Source organism: Amaranthus tricolor, chromosome 13 (genome assembly GCF_026212465.1).
Source record: "Amaranthus tricolor cultivar Red isolate AtriRed21 chromosome 13, ASM2621246v1, whole genome shotgun sequence".
Lineage (NCBI taxonomy): Eukaryota > Viridiplantae > Streptophyta > Magnoliopsida > Caryophyllales > Amaranthaceae > Amaranthus > Amaranthus tricolor.
In genome coordinates this window covers 10648554-10668135 of record NC_080059.1, presented here as the reverse complement: position 1 = coordinate 10668135, position 19582 = coordinate 10648554, and the positions used below count along the sequence as shown (strand labels likewise).

General features: G+C 29.3%; 1 protein-coding gene across 1 annotated transcript; it reads right to left on the bottom strand.

The window, feature by feature from the left end:
• Positions 1-15283: 15283 nt before the first annotated feature.
• On the bottom strand, positions 15284-18906 carry LOC130797781 (uncharacterized). The gene is made up of 2 exons (XM_057660528.1): positions 18531-18906; positions 15284-16101 (listed from the first exon to the last, which is right to left on the bottom strand). Exons 1-2 carry the CDS (start codon positions 18696-18698, stop codon positions 15550-15552), a joined length of 720 nt encoding a protein of 239 aa, XP_057516511.1. The 5' UTR covers positions 18699-18906; the 3' UTR covers positions 15284-15549.
• Positions 18907-19582: the final 676 nt, after the last annotated feature.

The following is a 19582-nucleotide window of genomic DNA, read 5'->3' as shown; positions in this document are numbered from 1 at the left end:
GACACCTGATATTTCTGTAATGTTAATGCCTTCAAGCTAGCATGCATATAGTCATATAGACCTACATTTTCTACTTTATTCGTTAATTTCAAGTCGTATTATTATATGATTTATAAAACTTTCAAACATTGGCAGATTCAAAAATTAAAGTTTTGCAAATGAATGTTTTGCAATTAGTAATATATGTACATCATGTTCAATAACCGTAACTAAATAGAGTATGTAATTAAATTTTGTCTCAGTTGGAGTATATATTATTTTTTTTTTAAGTAAAATTTTAGGTTTGTTTTTCGCTGGCTCTCGCCTAACCTTCCGATTCACTCAACCTACTCTGTAGTCAAAAAGTTATTCAATCAAGATATATAAATAATTTGTGCCTAAAATAATATAGTATTTTTACAAAAAAATAAATTTATTTTTGCTCACAAACTATTTGTTATTTGATACAAAAAAATTCATATATAGCCTAATAACATTAATTTACAATCATCAAATTGATTAATGATATTTGTCACTATATCAAAGAGACCGACCAATTTTAGATATTTGGGATCGATTATTTAAAGTAATGGGGAGATCGAAGGAGATGTTAGTTATCGAATACAAGTGGGCTGGCTCAAGTGGAGAACAACCATCGAGGTGCTATGTGATAGGAAGTTTCCAAGTAGGTTAAAAGGTGAATTTTACCGAGTTGCAATCATATCTGCTTTGTTGTATGAAATAGAGTATTGACCCGTAAAGAAGACTTTTAAACATAAGATCGAAGTTACAATTTTCCCACAATAGGATAAATTATTGAAATTAACTTGCAGTTCTCCCACAATCACAATTGGATTTAATTTCTATTTGATTTTAATCAAAAAATTGATAACAAATGTAGATTATTAATCAATGAAATTGTTCTATTTTTTGTATAATTGATACATAGGGATAAAAGTGTTAATTGAATTTGTTTTATATTTTTTGATCTATTAATTATAACTTTAAGATTTGTTGTGTTGTATAATTGGGTACTACGTTTGAAAGGTTATAATTGACTTTTTATGAATTTCTATAATACATGTTCAATTAAGTTTCACAATTCTTATTTCAAATCTTGGGTCTAACACTGGTATAACATTATAGAAGTACTACTTTTAATTTTAAGTACATTTTATAATTATATTTATGTTAAGTGTGTATAATGCAATAGTCTTATATTTTATTTTTCTTTCAGTATGTGGCTCTGCCTCTATTTTTAAATATTTGATTTTATAATGCAAATTCAATAGGATAGATAGAAACCCATTTTAAATTTCTTGCCTTTGTTTGGTAATACCTTTCTTCGATCAAAAAAGTTTATTTGACCACGTGTTAGCCCTTTAACTGATTACCATTTTAAAGTATGTAGAGTTGGTAGAACATTAAAAACCACATGTAAAATGGAAAATCAATAACTTAGCTGCTAAGAAATGCATGGAAGCATTATCATCTTGGCAAGTGACACATGTTTGTGTCTTTATTAGCTGGCTTGTTTGATCAATTAAAAGTGTTGACTTTTAAAATTATTTGGATAAACCAACTATTTAAGAAGATATTTGATAAAAATTATGTATTGTTTGTTGGTTGTTTATTAAACTAAAAAATGAGTCAATAAACCACAATTCAATGAAAAAAATCAACCAAGTTAGTTTTTTCATTTTGGCTTAATAGCCAAATGAATTTTACCAAACAAGTTTAATTTTTGGCTTTGTAACAAATAAAAAAAAGCCAAAAGTCAAAAACTAACTAAAAAGCCAAACTAAAAGCCATTTACCAAACACTCTCTAAAAAGTTAGCTTATTTAAGTAAAGTAGATAGAATTAGTCCATAAAATATACCAATCTTGAAAAGTCGTCACCTTTTTCATTGTGTTGCCACCTTTTTTTTAAATTTCTAAAATGCCTTTAAATATATTTTTAATTATAAAATCAATCATTATTCTTATCAAACTAAAATTATTAATAATAATTAAATTAAAATAAAAAATTATTAATTTTAAAAAATAATTTTTTTAGAATCGGAAAATATACCTAGTCACACGTTTTATGCTGAAATTTAATATATGTTCACTCTTTTAGCCATATCTTTTGATAGAAAAGTCACATTAATGCAATGTTTGCGGCATTAGAATCTAGACTTCAATATCTTTTTAATGATATATTATATACCCAATTTTGATAACTAAGCGAAAAATGATGATTATTTAAAGTTTGCTTGTGGCGAAATTTGATACATGTTTAATCTTTTGGCCATAAATTTTTATAGAAAAATCGCATTAATGTAAGGTTTGCGTCATTAGAAACTATACTCAAGAGCTTTTCAAAAATATATTTTATGCCCAATTCCGAAAAGCAAGCGAGAAATGACGACTTTTTAAAGTTTGCAATGATTTTTAGTACATTCAGTGATTTTCGTATCAAGAGTTATGGCCAAAAGAGTGAACATGTATAAAATTTCAACACAGGCAATTTTTTTTTGAAACTAATGATTTTTATCGATGCTTACCGAATTATTTTGGTGATCGTTTGCATATGCCATAGTGTTTCGATATTCAATTTTAGTTCGGTGATTGTTTTTAGAAAGATGTTAGAGAGATAAAGTTATGAAAAGTCATTAAGGGCAAACTTAAATATTTATTATATAAAGGGTGGCGACACAATGAAAAAGGTGGCGATTTTTAATAATACCCAATATATACTACCCTTGTTTGTGTTCTTTATGTTTCATTAGAACATAATTTGCTTTTAGTGGGATATATTTAGCGACATTTAATTTAAATGTCACTACTTTAAATTTCTAATAGTATATATAGTGGATTCAGTGATATTTAGTAGAGCCTTTAGTAGTATAATAAAAAATCATACTAAAACTTTTCGCGACATAGGATCTAGTGACATTTCTCATAAATATCACTATAGAAATGTTACTATAGACTATAATAATAATTACATATGCCATTAAACACCAAATACAATGTCACTAAGTCACTTTATAGTAGAATTTAATACAAAAACCAACAATTATTACATTAAAAATATAAATCAGTAATATTTTTTTAATATCGCAAAATCCAATGTCACAAAAATTAGATCTGTTATAATGATATAAACTAGTTGGTGGGCGTAGATGCTAATAGTGAAATGCTATTTTTTTCTAAATTATTCAATTTAAAGAAATTTTTTTTACTTTCACTGGTTCAAGTATTATATGTAATAAAGTTATATGAAGTGAAATATTAAAACAATTAGAAAGGGTCAATGTAATAAAAAACAAGAAATTCCAAAAACACTTTACAAGTCTCACATTCAAGAAAATTTTGAACTTTTACAACCTTCCCTACTAACCCAAATCTTCAAGTTGAAGCACATACTAATTGAAGTTTCATGATTTAGCAAAACATATCAAAACATCATAATCTAGCAAAATATGAACACATTGCAATAAAGCTTATATCTACACAAAGGTCAATCATATACTTCCTCCGTTCTTTTTTACTTGCAACATAGTTGACTTCGGTACTATTCATCAACCAAATTGACTTTTATGCTATAAGTTAAAATATAGTCTTATGAGATCTTGTTTGAATTGTCTTGATTTAAAGTTTATTAATTTTGAGTTTTCATAATTTTTTGATATGTATAATTAGAGATATTAACGATTGAATTCGTATATAGGAAGCGTGAAAATGCAAATGGTGCAAGTAAATAAAAACGGAGGAAGTATATTGCAAAAAGTTCCTAATTATCTCTTTAGTATCAAAGATTACACTACCCTGGGTGGAGTAAATATTATGTGAGTCCTATTTTTTTTTTCAATTTCTTTTGAAATGGGGTCTATATGCCCTTTACGAATAATTAAAGAAAATAACATGAACTCTAAAGATATTTAACATAATGTATAAAATAAAATAGTTTATGCTTGAATATTCGTTCATAAACAGCATGTACAACATAAAATTAATTACATTATACAACAAACCTATTAAAGGCGAAATATTAATTAAGAACAATAAAACTTAATTATATACAAAAGCATTTTAAAATTAATTTGAAAAACCTAATTTTCAGGGGCCCCAAGGGGTGAGACACTCGAAATGGGCTAAAACCACCCATAAAGACTACTATCATGTCTATTAGAAAACAAGACTCATTAAGTGATTTGTGCAAGTGCTAAATGAAGTGTTTATTTCAATACTTTGTCAACTGAAGTGTCATCTGTTTGCCATAACGTGAATAAGTTTGAAAAAAATTGTTTTTTTTATAAAAAAAAGCAAACAAAAAACAATATTAAAATGCAAAAAAATTGAAGCCATAGCCCATAATACCCGCAACGCAACCAATCGTGGCTTCCAAAACCTAAATATCATTGTTATCGGACCTCGTACCTAATTAATCCCACTCATATATAGATATTATGCTAAGGTTCTGGGGAGGGATGGAAGACGATAGCTTATACCTTTTAAGGAGAATGCAGTCAAAGAGTCTCTCGACTTGTGACAGACGCCTATATAGCGAGATTCCTATAATAAGAGAGTGCTTGTGGTTGGACCCGCAAGCCTGTATCTAACAACACAAGCTGAATCATTAACATTAAAAATAATAAAAATAGATAAACAAATAAATAATGCAGTTTGAAAACAATATTCACACAATATAACCCATTATTATTTCCACTAATACTAAATACCTATTAACTAAATCCACTAATTAATTAATGATGCACCAAATAATAAGATAAGTAAGTACACTACTCTCATCCACTTAAAACCACTAATTTTGAAGCACTAATTCAACAATATTGACACCTAAGAGTGAACTATTAACCAATCGTTGCTTGTCATGCCCATTAGACAAAGTTACTCACGGCTCGTTTGGTAGGTGGTGGTAATAAATGGTAGTCATGAGAATGAAAAACAAGTGTAATATTGGTTGAAAAATCTCTTGGTTACCTTGATGGTCATGCTTGTCCAACTTCAATCATCTCATTTTCTTCATAAAATTCATTCCAATGCATTATCATTGGGAGAGGTGGTATTAGGTGGTAATGAAAATTTGTAAACAAAAAAACTTTTTTGTGATCAAAGTTTTATTACTATGGGAATGATATGGAACTGTTAATGAAATTTTACACTATAAATTATTTCCAATACCGCCATTTAGTACCACTAACCAAACGGGCCGTGAATGCTAATTTCATGATAAGCTATATTTTATGTTAGCATTGAGCAGCCTTTTACAATATTTATTTAAATTATTTGAAGTATTTTATTCACAATTTTATAATCATTTAATTTGGTATTAGGGATATGATTCTGTTCAAATGTAACTTTAATGTTTTAAATACAAATTAAATGAGAAGTTCAAGCCTAGATTAAAGGATAAAAAATCATTATTAAACAAATCTAGACCGTCTTACCGTGAGATTACTTATACAAGAATAGCCCAATCGGTTCAATTTCAATTTTTTATAATGCACGATCACTAAATAGTTCAATTTAAGGTCATAATTGATGTTTAAATTGATGCATTTTGTTAATGATTATTTATAATTTATTACTTGAAGGTTATAATTGACCATTTTAGGATTGTAATGGACTCATTAGAAACTATAAGTTATAATTGATCATTATATAAATGATGACTTATAATTTAGCACTATAAGCTTTAAATGGATCACTTAAAGGTTGTAATTAATCATTTTTAAACTTGTTAATTATCAAGTTAAAGTTGTCTGCTCTAATGTTATAATTAATTACTTTATATATAACTTTAAAGAGGTCATAATTAATCCATTTAAAATTTTATATAATTTAAGTCAAAATTAATTACTTTTAAATCTAAATTAAATGCGGATCAACGTGCAGTATGTGTTTGGTCTCCCTATAATACAATCTTTCTTATAGTTTGTGATCATATTAAGTTGAAGTGAAGAAATAAATAAAGTAAAGCCCAAGAGGATCACAAGAGTCCAAGAGATAAGCCCAGTTTTTCCCACTTTCACTTCACTTTTGTTTGATTTAGAGCATTGCGTTTGGCAAGTTTTTGTAGGTTCTTCCAACGCAATCAAGTCATTTCAAGTTCCATAAATGTCACCCATTGCTTCACCGAGATTTTAAATGCCTTGACTGCTTTCAAGACGTATAGGAGTGTTTGGTTCATGCATTTTTGCTTAGCTTTTTGATTGATTTTTGATTTTTGGTTTGTTAGTTGGTCAAACAATTAAAAAGTATTAGATAAATTTTAAGCTAGCTGAAAAGTTGGCTTTTAAGCCAAAATAAAAAAACTACTCCAATTAGTATTTTTGTTGGCTTTTGGCTAGTTGACACACTTTTCCTCTAATAAACAACCAACAATCTTATATTTGAATTTACCAAACATCTTCATAAATAACTAACTTTTTTGGCCAACAAAAACAACAAATATTTTCATTTGGTCAAACAAGCCAATTAAAAAAGTATTTTTTGATAACATGGTTGTTGAAGATTGAAATTTGGTCTGTTAGCTTCCAATAAAGAGATTGGACCGACCAGACCATCTTTGGCCGACCTAATAGGTCTAACTTGTTAGAGTATATGTATCATATTCTTGAGCCTCAACCTACTACTTAAATTAATGTTTGAGACTCTAGAATATGCTATATACTGTAAGATAAATTCCCCAAGCCACTCGAGCACACCTGTTCAACAACAATATTTCACGGAGTTGTTCTGATTGTCCACCATACGCTAAGGCCTTACCTGGAAAGGTGAGGCCGCCTTTCAGTCCATACTTTAGCGTTTTAATGTTTCTGTCCAATTGGTCCGCCATTAGAAATTCTTAATCAGTTATCGTGATTTGTAAATTATTATAAAAAGACAAAAAAAAATAATAGTAAAATAAACAAATTTAGTGATTTGTAAATCACCACAAAAAGACGATTTCTTAACTTTGCAAATTACCGTTATTTAATAAAACCTTCTCATTCACCACAAAGCCATTAATAATGTGTCTAAACCACTCATCGCGAGCCACCCATTTGGTCCATACAAAGAGCTCATATTTGATAAAAGTGATTTAACATCCAACATGAATTCTCATTTAAGATCTCGTTGTGAGATAGTTTTAAATTAGTATAAATAGTCCAACTAAATTAATTCAAACATCCAATTTCATATTTAAAATATTCTTTTTAGGGAGAATTACTTTAAAAACTCCCAATTATTCGCGGTTTAAATATAAAACTCCCAACTATTGATTATTATTCAAAACTCTCAACTTTAGGCTCATTTTAAATTTAAAGCACTAATGCAATTTTATAACCTGTTTTAACCGGTTACCATTTTGTTAATTTAAAAAAAAATTATCTTATATTACCTGTATTTGACCATCTTCAACTCCATTCATTGTCTTCTTCACAAATTCATTTCATTTTGTCATGCTTTTTCTCTCAATTTCAGTATCTCTCTCTTCATTCTTCCTTTAACCTCACATCTTTATTCTTTCCTATTACTCTTTCCCTGGTCTCCAACACCTGTGTTCTTAAAATAATCTTCACAAGTACACCACATAACTTTCATAATGTCATAACATCATAACAACAATTTGTGTTGATGCAAAAGATGGTTTCTCTTTACAAAATAGTAAAAGATCATAACTTACATTCACAAATCATAACAAAAGATTATTATCATAAACATCATAACTTACAGGATAGTTTCATGTTAATAACATCATAACATCATAGATCCTAAGTTTAAGCTCTTAAGTAATCATAAGTGAATGGTATTGAAAATAGTTAGGTAATGAAAACATTGTAACTTTAATTACTCACCCTTCCTCTACCTCTGTTCTTACCCCCTCTTACTCCTTTAGAACCTACCCCACCTCTTATTACCCTTTCATTTCTTCCAGATCTGATGGGTTGTGATGTAGCTTCTAGGTGTTGTTGTGATTGTGAAACCTGGACAGTAGGAGCCCCATGCTCTGTTGTCATGTCTTGTGATTCCTGTAGTGGTTGTGATGATTTCGGAGGTTGCCCATCCTTCCTAGGTCTTCCCATTTTTCTTCGAGGTTGCTCTGGTAGTTCTTGCACAGTAATGGTGTCTTTATGGAGACATCCCCTCTTGTTATGCCCCTTAAACTTGCATAAGTTACAAGTCATTTCAACTTCATGCTTTGTTAATCTCCCTGGCTTCCTAGGACTTTCATGTGGATACTTTATTAATCTAACCTATTGAACTCCTCTTCATCAAACTCAAAGTTCTCACTTGATTCTTGTTCGGACGCAATATAGTCTTCGTCTTCTGATGAACTCCCTGAACCATTGAACTCCTCATCATCAAACTCAAAGTCCTTATTTGATTCTTCTTTGGACGCAACATAGTCTTGGTTTCCTGATGAAATCCCTTCTACAACACTCTCTAAACCAGATACATGGGCTACTTCACCAACTACAAAAATTTGGGTAGATTTTTTGGTTAGGCCCCTCCTAGGTATAAGCTGTAACACCCCGGCCCCTCTGGCTGTTGGTGACTACTCATAGAGACTGTAGACTGGTCTCACAAACCAACACAAGTCTTTTCAGGGCACTTTGGCCTCACTCGTGCACACCAGGGAACACTTCCCAGAAGGTCACCCATCCTAAGATTGCTCCCCACCAAGCACGCTTAACTGTGGAGTTCTTAGTAAATAGGCTCCCTAGAAAAGAAGATGCACCTTGTTGATATGAGTAGTCTATAAATCTTTTTTCAAGCTAAATCTAGGGTATTACACTCACCCCCACTTAAGAATACAACGTCCTCGTTGGACCGTAACTTCAGGATCTTTTCCCCCACTAGTTGCACTGAACACTATCAGCCACGATCGTAGGGTTGCTCTGATACCATTTGTAACACCCCGGCCCCTCTGACCGCTGGTGACTACTCATAGAGACTGTAGACTGGTGATGTAAATGCTAACTCAAGACTTCCTAAATGATTAAGGAAGGAGAAGGACAAAAGAAAAGAAAGAAGAAGTAATTTGGGCAGAATGTATATTTGAATGAAAATAGGACAACCAAAGCACAAGAACAAACTCAATGCAATAGTATTTAGGCTAGAGACAAGACAAACTCAATCTCCCCTAGTTTAATACTCAAGAACACACTCAAAGTATTAAAGAACTCTTGTTAACCTTGGACAAACACAAAGATAGGCAAGAAGAAAACACAAAGGTTGATTCATAAAACAAGTCTGAACTTTCATTCATGAATAGCTCTCTTTAAATAGAGTTACAACAGCAAAAGGAAGCTAAAAAGCAAGAGAAATTAAGGTGGGACGTCCAAGCATGGGGAACAAGCATTGGAACTCACAAAACAACATTAAATAGCCTCCAAAGCATGCATTAGGCTGATTTAAGTTGTTCCCTAAGCATGCAGTAGCTAATTAATCAGATTTAAGTGGTAAAAAGACTTTAAAAAACATAACTAAACTTGGACCTATCAAAGTGACGTCCAACCAATATATATGTAGCTTCACTTAATCTTCAACCCAAGTTAGACATGTAACAAATTCAGATTTAAAAGGATTAAAACCAAGTACTTCAAGAACTAAAGCAATCGGCTCATGAGATAACGTATTTGATCTTGGATCAGAAGACAATATTGTCCAAAACCATACTTGAAACTTAAAATAAACCATATCCATATGTTAAAAAGATTGACATGTGATTTGATTTTGAATAAGCCGATTGCTATTGCATCATCTTGCATCAACTGGCCCCACAAACCAACACAAGTCTTTCCAGCGCACTTTGGCCTCACTCGCGCGCACCAGGGAACACTTCCCAAGAGGTCACCCATCCTAAGATTGCTCCCCACCAAGCACGCTTAACTGTGGAGTTCTTAGCAAATGAGCTTAGGTGGGCATTCATATTCCCCTACACTGGCTTCAACAACTAAAACTGAAGAGGGCAATTGATGTAACACATACAAGACCAGTGATCTGTTTTCCATTGCAATTTTAGCCAGCTAAAAAGCCCCAGCCTCATCATCAACCTTCCTTAACCCATCCCTCAATGACTGTCCAGGAATCAAATAATTCACATCTGCTATTTTCATACCAAGACAACATTTTTCAGCTAACGCCCAAATAAAATCCCAACACAAATCATTAGGATCAACAAAAAAAGTTCTTCCAAATCCTCCAACATATTCAATTTCACCATTAATTGACTCCTTACACTTCCCACCATGCCGAAATTTCAAGCAAATATTGGAATTCATCTTTAATCAACAAATATCATATGAAACCCTAAATTAATCAATGAAATTTAGAACACAATTAAAACACAAAGAACATACACAACAATTAACAAACGACATAAACTACATTTTAGTATCAAAATTCAAAAATTTTAACAATATAAAGTGGATAAAAAGCTGTGTGAATTCGAAATTTAAAGTGGGAAAAGATTTATTATCACATAAAAGTAATAGTAATAAGATTTATTTTAAAAAAATTACCTTGTCTTGATGGTGATTAAGCTGCAACATGCATCTACAAGACTCCACAACAATAGAATTTCGACACTGTCGAAACAAGTGGGTATAAAGATTTGTTAATTTGGGAGGGAATTGAAAAAGATGTGTAAAGTAATAAACGGTAAAAAGAGAATATTTTAAATATAAAAGTGGATATTTTGATTAATTTCATTGGGCTATTTAGCTTAATTTAAAACTGCATAAGACTGTCTTAACTGAGAATTTTTGTTCAGCTAGTCTTGACTGAGACTGTCTCATCCTGAGACGAACCTATATAATTAGCCTGTTTCTCTACGCAAGTTCTCAAATGACACGGTCCCACAATGAGACTACCTCTATTAGATCGGCCAAATGTACACTTACTATCTTAAAGTGATAATCTATAACCTTAAAGTATTCATTTTATAATATTAAAGTGATCAATTAGATAATCATGTTGATTATATAGATTTGTATTAAAGTGAGTCGGTCTCTTACAAAACTTCTTGTTTGTAATTTTTGTTTGTTAAGTAGTTTATTGGTCAAGCCCATTTAAGTTTATATTTTGTTTTTACAAGGCTCGTCCAATTTTTATTTAGACCCCTGCTCTATTCACTACAACAAATTGAACTTTTTGCGACATTAGATTTAGTGGCATTGAAAAAATGCCACTGATTCATATTTTTAGTGTAATAATTATTGGTTTTTATTTTAAGTTCCACTATAAAATGATTTAGCGACACTTTTTTTGGTCTTTAGTGGCATATGTAATTGTTACTATAATCTATAATGGCATTTGTGAGTAATTGCACTAGATCCTATATCGCAAAAAACTTTAATGTGATTTTTTATTATGCTACTAAAAGGTCTAATAAATATCACTAAATCCTCTATATATACTATTAGAAATTTGAAATAGCGACATTTAAATTAAATATCGCTAAATACATCCCACTAAAAGCAAATTATGTTGTAGTGATTGAACATATTATCAGCATAAAGTTCTCTTAAAACATCTTATTGTAAAATAGTTTTAAATTGGATTGAAAAGCTTAACTAAATTGTAATTAAAATATCTTCTATTGCATTTAAAATTCACTCGATTTTAGTAGTTTAAGTTTCACACGTCATTTTGAATGTCAAATTGATGCTTTGCTGATTATTTGCTCACTCAATTTTATGATCTTAAGGTTCTTATATTGATCTATTTCATCATGAGACAATCTTATAAAAGAGTTTCTCTATTATATAGAAAGTCTAGCTAAATCACAGCTTGACAAAATAAAATGAGGAAATAGCACGACAACTTGACAAAGAAAATGAGGAAATAGCACGGTGTATGGCACGAGTGAGGTATGCGGGTTAGGAACGCACATTGAACCATTCAGCATGACACGTTGTGCGATATATAAAATTATTATTAAAATATAGTTATATATTCGTCTGAGTAATAATTGATACAAAGAATTATATACAACGTTTAAATATATAAATAATACATGTACGACATTCAGTCAATTATTTAATGTATCATAGTGGTAAAATTGCAAAAAATTTGAGCTGGCACGTGACCCGACAAAGCATAACAAGTACGCTTATGGACTTAAGTCGTGTATAGGCTTCATATTTAAATGGCAAAATATAACACAACAAAACACGATACTGTTCCTAAAGTGACATGCATTTTGGACGTTGCTAGACAAACATATGGTTTTAACATATCATCGTCACATTATTAGTGTATAAAGCCAGGAATTGAGGAAAGCGCAAGACTCGTGGCTGCTCGTATGGCAATACATCAACTTATCGGCTTTAACGTAAAAAAGTTTAATAAAGAAAAGAGATGATGTTATATTGCATGGTATATGTCTATGATTGTATGTGCATTCTGAGATGGACCAATAACGTATATTTCATTGCCCAAAAGACGTCTAGATCTTTCGATCGAACCTAAAGGACTCCTCAATTATTCAAGCTTTAATACTCCTTGGGTAAATTTTGACTATATAAAATTCTCCCTCCATTTTTATATGTGTTTTTAAAATAAAATTTATGAATTTTAGTGTCAAACTTTAACTACGATTTTTCATCGACCTATAAAAAAAACATATTCATCTGATATCTTATTAGATTCATCTAAATATATACTTTCTAAATATCAACTATTTAGAATTTTTAAAAACTCATAATAAAAATTATAATTTTTAAGTTTGCATTCAGATTTGCAAAAAAAGTGATTGGGAAGAAGCCAATTGTGTAATAAAAAGAGGGCAACTAAAAATTCTCCAAAGAGATTATCTCTTTCACTACTTTGAATTTCTAATAGTATATATAGTGAATTTAGTGACATTTAGTAGACCCTTTAGCAGCATAAAAAAAATCATACATACTATAGTTTTTTGCGATATAGGATCTAGTGACATTTTACATAAGTATCACTATAGACCAGAGTAACAATTACACATGTCACTAAAGGTCAAATAAAGTGTCACTAACTCACTTTATGGTGGAACTTAAAATAAAAACCAATGATAATTAACCAAAAATGTAAATTAATGACATTTTATTCAATGTCACTAAATCCTATGCTGTAAAAAGTTAATTTGGTTATAGTGATGATAAGTGAAATAGGTGTATGTGGTTAGGTATTTTTAATTTGTGCAGTATGTATTTTTGGTATATAAATTAAGTAGAGGTTTTTAGTATGTGCAGTAGGAGTTTGTGATATGTCAATTAGAGGATTTTTGTTTGTAAATTAGATGGTTTTGAAATCTGAAATAGGTATTTATGATATGTAAAATAGGAATTTTTAATATGTGAAGTTGAACTTTTAATATTTGAAATAGGCCTTGGTATGTGTAATAGGTATTTGTTATATCTGAAGTAAATGTTTATGATATGTGAAGTAAAAAAATTTTTAATATGAGAAGTCAGAGTTTTTATTATCCGAAGTTGACATTTATGGTATGAGAAGTAGATGTTTATGATTATATATGTAGAGTAAAGAGTTTTTAGTATGACGTTTTTAATATGTGAAGTAGATGTAATATATGTAAAGTATGAGTTTATGGTATGTGTGAAGGGATTTTTAGTATGTGAAGTAGGGTTATCTGTTATGTAAAGTAGGTGATTATCATGTGCAAAATAGATGTTTATGGAATACGAAGTTAGTGTCTATAATATTTGAAGTAGGAGTTTATGTTATATAAAGTAGGGTTTTTATTATGTAAAGTAATACATGAAGATAATCGTCTTATTATTTTCTTTAACAATGTTGTTTTTATTGTTAAATTTAATCATCAAATTATCAATAGTTTTAACTCGTTAAATTGAAGAAAATAATTATCAGAATTTAAATAAATATTAATAAAAATATTCAAAAGCAATCAAAAATATTATACCTACATTTTTATTTTTATTTTGTTTGAATTGATTTTGAAATTTAAAATTATCAAATTTAAACATTAATATTTTTTTTAAAATTAAATGTATTGGAGGAAATTGTTTTATCATGAGTAGAGAAACCCTCTGTTTAAAATAATTGGTTGTGCTTGTGACTTCTAAGAAACGTCTCTCACAAGAGTTAACGACAAACCCTCTTTTTTTCTTTTCATGTTTACTTATCATTTAAAAGGTTTACTAAATTATACTCTCTAAAATTCACTACTAATGTCCTATTTACTTTATGCACTTTATTCAATGCATTTATTGAATTTTTAATATCTCTAATTGTGTATTATTAAAAATTATGAAAAGTTAATATGAATAATCTTTATATTGAGACGAATCAAGCAAGATCACACATGACTATGTTTAAACTTAAAGATTAATAATAAAATACAAATTAAGAGTAATAGATAAATAGTGTCAAAAAGCAAATAAGATGTAAGTGGTGAGTTGGAGGGAGTATGATTGTATATGATTAATTCATGACGCACCAATACGCTAATGTTTTTAGCTTTAATAAGTTTTAATTTGACATCATGATGTAATAATTATTGTATTGTGTAATCACTAAATTTATTCGTTGATTGTAATCTCTTTATGTCATTGTTGTGATTGTTTTCGTAGGAAAAATTATCTTAATATATAATATTTTATTATCTCGTCTTTAAGTGGTTTCCACATAGGAGATTTGCAATCAGATGTACATAACAATATAACATTATCCTTATTAGTAATAACAAGATTAAAGTTATTTTAAATTGACCTTTTGTAGTAATTATCATTTATAACTTTACCTAAATAAAAAATACACTTATTTAAATAAATGATTTGAATATAACTCATTATATTCTGAAACTAAAACTGTGAAGGGGACTAAATTCATATTTGTATGCTCCCATAATAAAATGATATTATTAATAATAAATAATAATAAATTTACTACCAAATTAATGAACTATGTAAACATATTTATATATATTTTGCATGAATATTACAAATTTGATTAGTTTCATAGAATTCACCAATCTCCTCACAATTCGCAAAATGAAGAAAAAAAATTACATAATTTTTTAATAAATGAGATGATCTCATGGTAAAACCATCTTTATTGCTAGGTTGGTTTATGCGGATTAATATGTTAATTAAAGTGATCAGTTATAATTTTAAAGTAATCAATTACAGAAGTAAAACTAATTATATAGATCCGTCTCATAAAACGGTCTAATACAAGACGAGCCGAAAAAATTATGGTCAATTTTCGTTGAATCTTGACGCATTTTGGCAAATTATAAATTTCAAAAACAATTAGCTGACAAATTATATAACACTAACTTGGATCAATCTGATTATCATTTCCAAATATAGATCAAAAGTACGTACAAATTAAAACTACAAATCAAAATTCCAAATACATGGAAGGTTATAAGTATGTTCAACATATTCGACCGTACATGGCCCCTAAAAATCATGGGGCCTCAATATTAAATTATGTAACACATTATAAGTATGTAAAGATACAAAATTGCTAGAAAAATATTACAATTTTTGAAATTGCACAGGACCTTTAAAAGTTTATCAATTTTTACTCCGCCTCTGCGCTTATGATCAAGGAACAGACAAGAAATCCCCATTAGAGACCTCATTATCCCCTTTGCGAAAATGATCAAAATGAAAGACAAGATCAAGACTATAAAGCACAGGAACTAAAACAACACAACAAATAAAAACAAGAACAGGTCCAAAAATCCAAAGTAAAAGTGGAAGAGCACCATAAAAAAGCCTATTTCCTACACTATTCAAAATAAACCCTTTTTCCAATAACTCACAAACATAAGAAGGTGATATCTTAGCAAGAACCAGATCTTGCTGTGGGGTGTTTATTAAGAAATTCACTTGGTTTATGAATCTGATTGATAAAGAATGGCAAACAAAGGAGAATAGAAATATGAGGAGTAGTAGCACGTATTTTAGGGCCATCATGAACTCCCCATGGCCGCCATAAACGGCGTCGTTTAGAGGCTTTTTGATGCTGTATGTGCTGCTTAGTATGGCTGCTAAACCAGAACAAAGAAGGATGGAGGTTGTGGCCATTAGGGTTGATCCCATGATTGTGTTTCTTATTGTTTGGACGGCTAGGATATTCTTCTTCTCATTGTCCTGCATCCACAAATGATGCATATTTATATCATTCTAGTATAGAATAACTATATTAAATCGTACAAATACTTTCCCTAATTTAACTCTAATTTTAAATAAATATTAGTTTCTAAATTAGAGATATATTTTCATGTATACAACTATTATTTACTTTATATAATATTTTGATTTTATTTACCATCCTAAGACAAAACATGTATTAGGTCAAAAATTTTACTATATATACTTCCTTAATTATTGTTATATGCTTTAATATATCCATTTTCCATTTTTAGTTGTACTATTACTTAATAAATATAATTTAATTAATGATATTTTTCCATTTATCATGCTTCTTTAGAAGACGACACTTGGAATTTTATAAAATACATTTTTTATTAATCTGATATTATACTTACGAACAGTTAGGTTGTTGGTACCAAATGATAGTAATGAAAATGACTTGTAGCATAAATTTTCATGAAACTTTGGTGATAAAAAAATTTTTTGTTCTCAATTTTTTATTACCATATAATACTACATTTCATATGGTAATATATTGAAATGAAATTTGTAAAGAAAATGAGATAATTTAATAAGAATACGCATAACCATTTAACTTGTCAAGATATTTTTCTGTCAAAATTACATTAATTTTCTATTATCATTCCTATCATTTAAAAACTACTAATAAACGGGTTAATGTTATTACCATTTACTTAAAAACATTTATAAGTGGTGTGTGTCAAATATAAATTTTGAAATACTAAGAAAAACCAACAATTCATATTTCACAAAAGAAAAATCAACGCATAAATTACATGGTTGTGGTAGAACTACCATAGAGTGGTTTGTGTGTAATTCTAAGTGGTTGGTTACCACATCCATAAGTCAATCATTAAAATTTGAGCCATTGATTTTTATTAATTTAAAAAAAGATTATATACATTGCAAATATCTTCTAAAATATTAATTTTTCACATATATTAAGAATTATTACTACATAATCAATATAAAAAGTATCTCAATTTGAAATTTGAAGTTGGATTAGAAGTTAGAAATAATCAATACCATTTTAATTTATGGAAGATTCAAGGAATATCATGAAGATATTAAAGTATCATATTGTTAGGTCACACAAGGTATATGGCCATTTATTCGAAAAGAAAATCAAACAAATACTTAAGTTTGTGGAGTAAGATTTTAATTATGTATGCATATATAACAAATATTTAAATAGTCTTAATTATGTGGAGTTTGGAGAAGTTGTCAAACAATAATAAAGTTGGATATGTTAAATTAGATGAGTCATGCAGCATTTGTATTTGCTTAACATTGTTTGTAAGGAAAACTTTTTGTGAAATACACTCATTATTTCTTACAATCAGATATAGACCAACAAAGAAGCATAAGGAGAAAGAATGAATAATATTTAAATAATGTCAAGTATTATTTAAATAATTTTATTACATCAATTCTTAATAATTATATACATAATTGAGAATCTTAGAAGATTAAGTAATAATTACATATTTTTCTTAAACAAAACAAATATCTTTTTATCCGAATCTATGAATAGATCGGATACTATTTATAATATATGCAATCAACTAAAAAATATAAGAAAAATAAATGAATCATATTTTATGATTATACATAACAATCTATAGAATGATATATCATGTTACTAAATTGTCATGTTTAACCACAAAATATACACATAAGGAGGGGTTTACACGAGGTATGTAGTGCAATGTATTCGATAAACATAATAAACATAGCATAAATATTATATTCAGTCAGAAAAATGATATATAATGCAATTAATTCAATATTGAGTATCTAAAATTACTAAATTGTTAATTACGTTATCATTGTCATTTTATTTTGAAATATAAATACTTACAACGCTTTATTATGTAAGTTATATAAATCACCGAACTAACACAATCCCTGCCTTGAACGGGCTTTTGTACTAATATACCAATAGTAAAGACATTATCTCACATGGGAAATTATGAAAGAAGGAGCTTACATACTTTGGACTAACTCAAAATTTAGGTCAACTGTTTGTTAGTTCAAGTATCTACATACATGAATAAATGAATTCTCAGTTCAATTCACTTGAGAACTGAAAAGCCCAACTTACACTCCAAACATGCATAAATAAATGATTGAGGGAATGTCCACCCAATTATGATTAGGCATTCATATTCATTAAAATTTATCATGAACATGCAATCATGATTTTAAGTATTATTAATCCGCATATAAAATTATTTAAATTATAAAGATGTTTACATACACACAAAAGCTGATTTTAACCACACTTAAAATATCATATTCGAAACCAGTTCGAACATCCGAATACACATCACTAACAATAATAGACCTAATAGCAAGTTATATCGGATAGAATAGCACGAATATCGAGTATTATTATTACGTACCTTCATTATAGAATTAACCCAATATCGCCTTGCATTAGAATTAATACCAATGATGGTGGAGAAAGGTTGGGTACGAACCTTGTGCAAAAGCCATACATGATATACTGTAATAATCAACAAACCTGAAGGAACTAACACCAAATCTAAATAACATTTTCTCCATTCCATCTTTTAATTTGTACTTTAATTGTTTGCAATAATGTTTTTGCTATACTTATTATTCCAATGGGTTTAAGTGGGGAAATTTGTATAAAACTTAATGCATATATATATCATTAGAAAGAGAATGTATGTAGACTTCATTAAATAAGATGTGCAATTTCAATAAGGATGATGAAAAAAGGTATGAAAGTAAACAAGTGCATTACCTACTAGATTACCACATCAACATACATCAATAAGTGGAACTCGTCTTATTATTTGCCCACTTTTTCATTTCATTTCTTAGGTACACCATATTATATATGCCTCCCTAAATACTACCAATCAACGGGCTGGCAACGAAACATGAGGTGGTCGCTATTCCTTTCGTCGCTAATCTCAAAATGGACGCCATTTCCTCGCCTTTTCTTAGCGACCAATTTGCGACCCGAATCTCGTCGCCAAACTAGCGACCACCATCTTCTAGCTATTTAGTCGCCTCCGGGCGACCACCATGTCGTAGCTGTGTCGTCGCCTGCCTACCAGCCTGCTTAGCGACCCGCTTTCCGTCGCCAACTGTCGCCTCTTTTATTTACTAGTATATATATATATATATATATATATATATATATATATATATATATATATATATATATATATATATATATATATATATATATATATATATATATATTACTTGGTCAAACGCTGCAATAGAAATGTGTTGAATCTAGAAAAAATAGTAAATATCATATTTATCTTGATTTACGTAGAAGAGAAAATAACCATTGAATGATTTTTTATTTACCATGCAATGCTTGATCAGTTGTTGGCATTTGGTGTCAAGATGACCTGCATTGGAAATGGTCTAATAGGACTACTAGTGACTTCATGAGCTCTTAGAGCTATAA

Bases quoted from the DNA above. Each gene is read 5' to 3' on its own strand.
- LOC130797781 (XM_057660528.1), bottom strand. From the start codon at position 18,698: ATGGAATGGAGAAAATGTTATTTAGATTTGGTGTTAGTTCCTTCAGGT. The intron at 16,102-18,530 runs GTACGTAATAAT...TTGTGGATGCAG, and splicing joins GGGTTAATTCTATAATGAAG to GACAATGAGAAGAAGAATAT.